The sequence below is a fragment of the Halyomorpha halys genome, unplaced genomic scaffold (assembly GCF_000696795.3).
Source record: "Halyomorpha halys isolate HHAL.00 unplaced genomic scaffold, Hhal_1.1 Scaffold719.1, whole genome shotgun sequence".
NCBI lineage: Eukaryota > Metazoa > Arthropoda > Insecta > Hemiptera > Pentatomidae > Halyomorpha > Halyomorpha halys.
The window spans coordinates 239,186-247,066 of record NW_027114303.1 but is presented as its reverse complement, the minus strand read 5'-3'; the positions used below and the strand labels follow the sequence as shown (position 1 = coordinate 247,066).

Here is a 7,881-nt window from a genome sequence, read left to right as displayed (position 1 = left end):
TAAGTTACCTCTGTAGGAAGTTATAATATATCTTATTAAGTTACCTCTGTAGGAAGTTATAATATATCTTATTAAGTTACCTCTGTAGGAAGTTAAAATATATCTAAGTCATCAGTAGAGGCCAGATTTTCGTCCCAGTGCATCTTTTTTTCCATTCTAAAAGCAATGTGGCCTATAAAGCCTTTTGTATCCCATCCACATTACAACATCGTAACATCAGATACACTACAACATTGTAACATCAGAAACACTACAAAATTGTAACATCAGAAACACTACAACTTTATAAAGAGCTTATTAAAGGTTAAGGTGTGTAGATTCTATGAATCTAAATATTTTTAAGGGATTGATTAATTCACACTGCTTGGGGTCCATGATGTGATCCACATCAAACAGTGCGTACCTCAACGATGCAAATCGATCATACCAACAAATTATATGCTATACTTTTACATCCTCAGAATTACAGAATCTACACAGAGGTGATCCCATAAGCTTGAGGTTTAACATATGTTTATTAAGTCATTCAAATATTACTAATTTTATATTGCAGGCTTAGGGTGTTTTATGTACATTTTGGGTTTTTATTGCACGATTTTGCAAATTTTGCATTTTTATTGCACAAAAATATTGTCTCTCATCGGTATCAGCACATGGTTAGACAAAGTTAAAAATTCTATTAGATTTATTTACTGATTTTCATTTATTTTTAATGCTTGATTTTTTTAAATTATGATGCAGTGTCACTCGAAATTACCTTGATTGGTTGACTTCCTTACCATGGGGTGTTACGAGTACTGAAAATTTAAATCTTATTGAGGCGCAAAACATCCTGGATGAAGATCATTATGGAATGGAAGATGTAAAAAAAAGAGTTCTCGGTATGATTGTTTTTTGTACTTTCATTAGATTAAATTATTAGATTAAGTTGAAAGCATTGTCCTATCCTAACTGATTATTACTATGTTTCTTGCTAGACTACTTAGAAAGGTGGGTGAGGGTTCTAAATATTTATATTGGAAGAAGATAATTGACCGTATGAAGTAGATTGTAGGAAGATAGTCCGGGTGGCAGTCAGTAAAGGTATCAAAATAGTAAAAGAAAACTATTGTTAACAAATGTTTTGCCACACTTTGCTAGGCTTCGTCTGGGTTAAATGAAAAACAAGATATAAAAATTTTAAGAATTGACAGGACATTAAAATAAAAAACAATTATTTTAAAATGATTTTTATTTTAATGTTCTGTCAATTCTTACAATGTTTGTATCCTGTTAAACATTTAGCCCTGCAAAGTGGTGAGAAACGTTGGTTAACAATATATAGTTTTCTTCCATTATTTTGATACCTTTGTTGACCTCCACCCGGACTATCTTACTACAATCACATTTATTATGTATTAAACCATGTATTTCTTAAAACTTAGAAGCAAAATTATTTCACCACTCCCAATTAGCTAACAAAATGCTCTACCTTTCGGCTAATATACCATCTTCAAGAACAAATTTTTTTTTTGCTCCTTCTAGTACATACAGATAGATTATGCATTAGTGAGGAAAATTTTTAAATAATTACTAGAAAGAAAAACTCATTATTTACTATTTGTTTTCATGTAAAACTGTTATCCTTCCCACTGTTCTTTGTGGATGTGAAACATGACCTCTTACTCTGAGGGGAGAACAGCACCTTAAGGTTTTTGAAAATAAAATATTGTGTAAAATATTTAGACCGAAAAAGGATGAATTAAAAGGAGAATTTAGAAGGCTATATTGAGGGAACTGCACCCGTTAAATATAATTCATGTTATAGCTTTGCGGCGAATAAGATGGGCGTGCTAGGTTCTGGGAACGAACAGATCCCTGAAATGTTAATAAACACTGAACTGACGGGTAAATGTTTGATGAGTAAACCAAAACGTAAATGAAATGAAAAATAGTCTATTATTCTGGGACTAGGTCCCTCTAGACCAATTATAAGGTTATTGTCTATAACAATTACAAGGCAATTGTGATATTACAATATATTGGCCAAAAACAGAGTGATCGCCCGGCGTGTAATTATTAATTACAGCTTTTATTAATAATTGCATATTAATAATTTTATATATGGAAAAAATAAATAATTAAATACTTAAAAAACATAACAAAAAGATAGTTACAATATTTACTAATGTTAAGAATTGAAAGAGAATTATCATTAGTTTTTAATTCGATTTAGTTAATATTTTAAATTAGTTTAAGTAATAAGAAAGACACTGAAGTGAATGAAACAATGAAAACCTGATACACAATAGAAAGAAAACAACTAGAGAAGGTTACAGAAGTGGGGGGGAGATAAGCTGGCTCAAACTTTAGTCTCACAATGATCTCTGTTGTTGTTAGTTCATATGGACTGCCTGCGACGTTTTTTCTCATTCAGGCTCTGACTGGTTAAGCAGAGGGTGTATGATCACGGGTCTTGGTGTCAGCATGGCAATACATGTTTACTCCTACAGAGTATTATCGCAGAGCAACATCATAGTGTTATCGTAGAGGGCAGAGTAGAAGTATAGGCTGGATGGACATCGCAAGCAATGTAGCACCGTATGAAGGCAGTTTGCAGTTGCAGTTCGCATTCGCATTAGAGACTTGAGAATACTTCAATTATTTCTGTTAATTTAAAATATAATTTCATTTGTTATTTCTTTGTTTTCTTTGTTAATGTCCATTATATTTATTAAGGAAAATTATCCAGTATGGAGCGCTTCACACATCCAATATTAAACGAATTAAAGGTAAGTTCGGCGACTCTACTTTAAAGACCGGGAAGAGGCTGCGAATGAATAAGTTTTCGCCCCTCTTCTCAACACTAATATTTATATATATTTATAGATATTTCTCAACACATATAAATGATAGTGTGTAATATTTATATTATTCATACTATTATAATATTGGTTCAGTTTGGAGAAGCAAAAGGTAATTAAACAGGAGTGTTTTAAATGAGGGCAGGGTTGATACATGACATTTGTTAGAGGGAATGGAGTTCTAGTGAAAGGCAGCTCAGATTAAAAAAGATTTGTCGAACAGCAGTTCAGTGAGGTGGAGAGTAGTTGTCAGATAAACGGGACTTTGTAGTATGGAATTGAACTGAGAATTTGAATTGCAAGTTTTCTAAGATATGGGAAGCACGCTGAGTACTAATTACTTGGAATAGAAAGGAAGCTAGGAAATACTGGCATTGGATGGATGGATAGAGCCACTTCAGCTCGGCGTAATACTTGGTTATGTGATTAGATGGGTGGAGTGCATCAAGATAGATCTCGTAGATTTAGGTTTAGAGGGGCATCACTGGACAGATATATGTAGAGAATGATTAGTAATATCGGCATCAAGGTTTTATTATGGTTATGTTATTTGTTTTCATGCAGAATCACATTTTTTTTTTTTAATATATCTTGTGTTTTCAATTTCAATCCATTATTTCGTTTAGTAAAATTTACTTTTAAAATTTGTTTTGTATTCTTGTTATTCTTAATTTTATTTCATTTGTCTATGTATTTCACAGAAGCTCTAACTGTTAATGACATTTTATTTAAACTCATAGTCTTCACTTTGTATTATTTTATTTTTTCAGAATTTATTGCTGTTAGTCAATTGAAAGGATCTACTCAAGGTAAAATACTTTGTTTTTATGGACCTCCAGGTGTTGGAAAAACGAGTATTGCTAGATCCATTGCCCGAGCTCTAAACAGAGAGGTATCATCTTTGATTAAATAATTTTGTGTGTTAGTTAAATGATTTTGTGAAAGTAAACGGGATTAGTTTTCAATTATATCATTGATTATTTGAACAGAATAAACTTAAGCACAATATATGAACAGTTTTTATTTTTTTTTACTAAAGGACATTATTATTAATATATTTTATTTTTTAATGAGGTGTAGATAGTTGACCGTAGATTAATGATTGGAGAAGTTTGTCGGGGGGGTGCGGTCAGCAAAGAACAACATAAATAAACAAAAGCATATTTATTTATTTTATGCCCACGTTTCGACCTGAGTTTCAGGTCTTCATCAGGGCTATAGAACAAAAGAGATAACAACAACATTTAGAGTAACATACAATTGAAAAGGAATATTATACAAACAAATTTAGAATTATACAAAATATTGAATTAAATCATAAATGATAAAAATTGATAACTGATAATTGAATAGTACAAAATTTTAGTTGATTGATATTCGTGGAATTGTATGGTAGTAGATTGAAAACAGTGACAGATGAAATATAATATCATGTAGGTAAGAAGATATGTATAATCTAAGATATGCAAGTAATCTCTAGTGTTTAGACCACTTTTTAGTTTTAAATGGTTAGACTACCATACAATTACACGAATATCAATCAATTAAAATTTTGTACTATTCAATTATCAGTAATCAATTTTTATCATTTATGATTTAATTCAATATTTTGTATAATTCTAAATTTGTTTGTATGCTATTCCTTCTTTGCTGACCGCACCCCCCGACAAACTTCTCCAATCATTTTATTTTTTAAGTTTCTATCATTAAGTGATTCTTCCTTTTTTATAACATGAGTACCTTTGTTATAAGAGACTTTTGCTTTTTCTCATTCGTATGTTATAACATAGGTCTACTGAAATTGTTTTCTAAATATATTCCAAACATTGTTAATCTATTTGCTTATATAGTATTTTAGGTTTAGTGTTGGTGGAATGACTGATGTTGCTGAAATTAAAGGTCATAGAAGAACTTATGTCGGTGCAATGCCAGGAAAGGTTATTCAGTGCCTTAAAAAAACAAAAACAGAGAACCCATTGATTCTTATCGATGAAGTTGACAAAATTGGAAAGTAAGTACTCATTCTATTATTAAGTACCCATTCAAGTAGGGCTTAGATACGAAAGTATATTTCGTGATTGATTGTGAACTTTGAGAAAACAGTTGTAGGAAGTTGAGTAGTAACAAAAAAAGGTACAAAAATAATTGGAAAAGCTTTTTATTTATTTATTTCTGCTATTTTTCTAACTTTTTTTCCTGGCAACTGGACCTTCTACAATCGTCATATACATTATATGCATCACATAACATTTACTTACTTACTTACTACTTTGGTTTTAAATAAATTCTTGGCCGTTTCAAAATGGCTAATTCTTTACAATTATTATTTACCATGTATTACCCATATTATAATTCCATTTAGGAGTTAAGTAAAAAAACTTCTATGACTATTTTTCCATGTTTCTATTGTTATTATAATAATAGTCCTAACAACCATGGAAACACAAAAACATTAATTTTCTCCTTCAGTTAATTATCAAATCCTGTCATATTTTATATTTATCTATTTTTTTTCTTATTACTGTTAAAAATAACAGATGGTTAATTATTTCAAATACACAATACAATTACTAAAATAAAAATAACAAAGAGGTGAAGATAGTTGACTGTAGATAAATAAGTGAAGATAGTTGGAGGTGCGGTCAGCGGGAAAAAAAAAAAAAAAAAAAAAAAATTATTTATTTGTGTCGAAGTTTTGACCTGATTTTAAGGTCTTAGTTTTCTTCACTTTTTTTTTTTTTTGGTTACTTAGGGCTATATGGTTTCTATTGTATATAATGGGGCTGCATTGTAGTTTTTTTTTTTAGATTTTGTAATGATTCATCAGTATAAATCTTTCTACAGGAGCAATTTAGTTGATAGTTGTTACAGATGTTGTCCATTTTCTGAATAGGGTCCTTTATTTTACTGAATGTTTATAATTAAATTTTTGTATCTCCATGTTATTTTGCAACTGTTATCCTTTAGTATATCATAGCCTTTGGACAATTATAATTTTTATAGAGTCTAGCCCATATAAATTAATAATATGTATTTCTTTTCCTTTTTAGGGGATTTCAAGGAGATCCAGCTAGTGCCCTTTTAGAAATGTTGGATCCAGAACAAAATGCAAACTTTTTAGACCATTATCTAGATGTCCCTGTCGACTTATCTAAAGTAATATTCTTTTTAGTTTTTAATAAAAAAGTTTACATATTTTTTCCTAATCCAGTACGATTTGTAGGTACTGTTCATTTGTACAGCAAATGTTGTTGATACGATTCCGGAGCCCTTGCGGGACAGAATGGAGATGATCGATGTTTCTGGTTATGTAGCCGAAGAGAAGTTAGCCATTGCCAAGCAATATTTGCTTCCTCAAGCGATGAAAGAATCCGGTCTCACCAATGAACACGTAATTTCAGACAATTTTTATTTCTGTTTAATAAATAATTTTAATGTAATTAAGTTTATTATATTGTGGATCCTCCCTTTTCCATGGTTTTAGATATAACAGAAGTCTAACTCTGACCAATACATATTTAATTTTTACTTCTTATCAGACAACATTACATGTGTTTTAATTTTGTCAATAATAATATACGGATTAAGATTTATTATGAATCACTAACCATCCAAACCCATTAGTTTCTAACCTTACTTCCTCTTCCATTCCTGACAATTGTCCGAGGGACCTGAAAAGAAGATGGCCTCAAGACCTTTAATGTAGAAATATTATTAGAGTGCTACCAGTGGGTAGTTTCTCTATATGCTTGTATCATATCATCATTAAAAATTTATATTTTATTTTCTAGATTAAAATTGATGATCATTCTATTAATACATTGGTCAAATCTTACTGCCGGGAAAGTGGTGTGAGAAACTTGCAGAAACATATCGAAAAGGTTTGTCTGACATTGTATAAATTTTAATGATATGTAGAATTAATTAAGAAATTATTGTATTATTATATTAATTTTTTATAGGTTACTAGAAAGGTTGCCTTTAAAGTGGTTAAGAAAGAATCTGAACAGGTTTTGGTCAACCCTGATAATTTGCATGAGTTTGTTGGCAAACCAATGTTTACGCACGACCGTATGTATGAAGATACACCAGCCGGCGTTGTTATGGGACTTGCTTGGACTGCTCTAGGTATTCAGTTTTCTTGCTATATATTTTAATGTATTCCTCATTTATAATTATTCTCAGAACTCTTTAAAAACTATAAAAAATTTAATAAGCTGTAAGTTGTTTGAGGAACTTGCTTTAAAAATAATTTTGAAGCTCTTTCTTTATTGTTTAAATAAATTTGTTAGTATCTCAGTTAAGTCTCGAAACACTCTATTATTTCTTTTAAAAGTCCAACATTTTGACCATCTTCCAGGATGATCTAATAAGTAACAGCTTTTATTGTACATTCATTTCTAACAAACAACATTAACAAAAGTGCACTCCTTTATACTTTTTTCTTGCTTTATAATAGTTCCGAATTATGTTACGAAATTTAATGTTTCAGGTGGCTCAACACTTTTTATTGAAACTGCTTTGAGGAAGACACCAAGCGAAACGCCAGAGAAGATTGAAGGGACATTAGAACTTACGGGTCATTTAGGAGAGGTTATGAAAGAATCTGCTAGAATAGCTTTAACTGTCGCTCGTAACTTTATGCTGGCAAAAAATTCTGATAACAAATTTCTCCTTCAGAATCATATACATTTACATGTTCCAGAGGTAAAAATGGATCGGTTTCTCTTTATAAATTGTCTTATTTGGAATAAATAACCAATTTTAATTTTAATTCATGTGGATCATCTTCCTTATAATTTTTTTTACTATAAGTCTGAGGGTTTATATGTGTTGTTAAAGCCATCTCAATCTTAGTCTTTTTAAAGAACGAAAATAAAACTAACTGGCTGGGATATAAAAATTTATTTGGTGAGGCCAACAATAGAAAATATTAACACAAAATAAAAGAAACTAATTAAAATAAAATAATGTAAATTAGCCAAAATAAAAGGTCTTTTAGAAAAAAATAAAATTAGCATAAAGAATTATGAACAGA

At 30.3% G+C, this 7,881-nt stretch overlaps 1 protein-coding gene and 1 long non-coding RNA gene across 5 annotated transcripts in view; one reads left to right on the top strand and one right to left on the bottom strand.

Moving 5' to 3' along the window:
• Window positions 1-7,881, bottom strand: part of LOC136796788 (uncharacterized) — a 25,971-nt gene that overhangs the window by 1,092 nt on the left and 16,998 nt on the right. For both annotated transcript variants that reach the window (XR_010844538.1, XR_010844537.1), the window contains one exon: window positions 81-225. This is a non-coding gene — a long non-coding RNA (uncharacterized lncRNA). The remainder of the gene's footprint in view (window positions 1-80; window positions 226-7,881) is intronic.
• The window catches only part of LOC106685637 (lon protease homolog, mitochondrial), a 25,844-nt gene that overhangs the window by 11,074 nt on the left and 6,889 nt on the right, over window positions 1-7,881 (top strand). For all 3 annotated transcript variants that reach the window (XM_014428429.3, XM_014428430.3, XM_014428431.3), the window contains exons 8-15: window positions 742-881; window positions 3,614-3,735; window positions 4,694-4,854; window positions 5,894-5,999; window positions 6,067-6,234; window positions 6,635-6,724; window positions 6,806-6,971; window positions 7,336-7,550. In XM_014428429.3, the coding sequence (XP_014283915.1) occupies window positions 742-881; window positions 3,614-3,735; window positions 4,694-4,854; window positions 5,894-5,999; window positions 6,067-6,234; window positions 6,635-6,724; window positions 6,806-6,971; window positions 7,336-7,550 (1,168 nt within the window). The remainder of the gene's footprint in view (window positions 1-741; window positions 882-3,613; window positions 3,736-4,693; window positions 4,855-5,893; window positions 6,000-6,066; window positions 6,235-6,634; window positions 6,725-6,805; window positions 6,972-7,335; window positions 7,551-7,881) is intronic.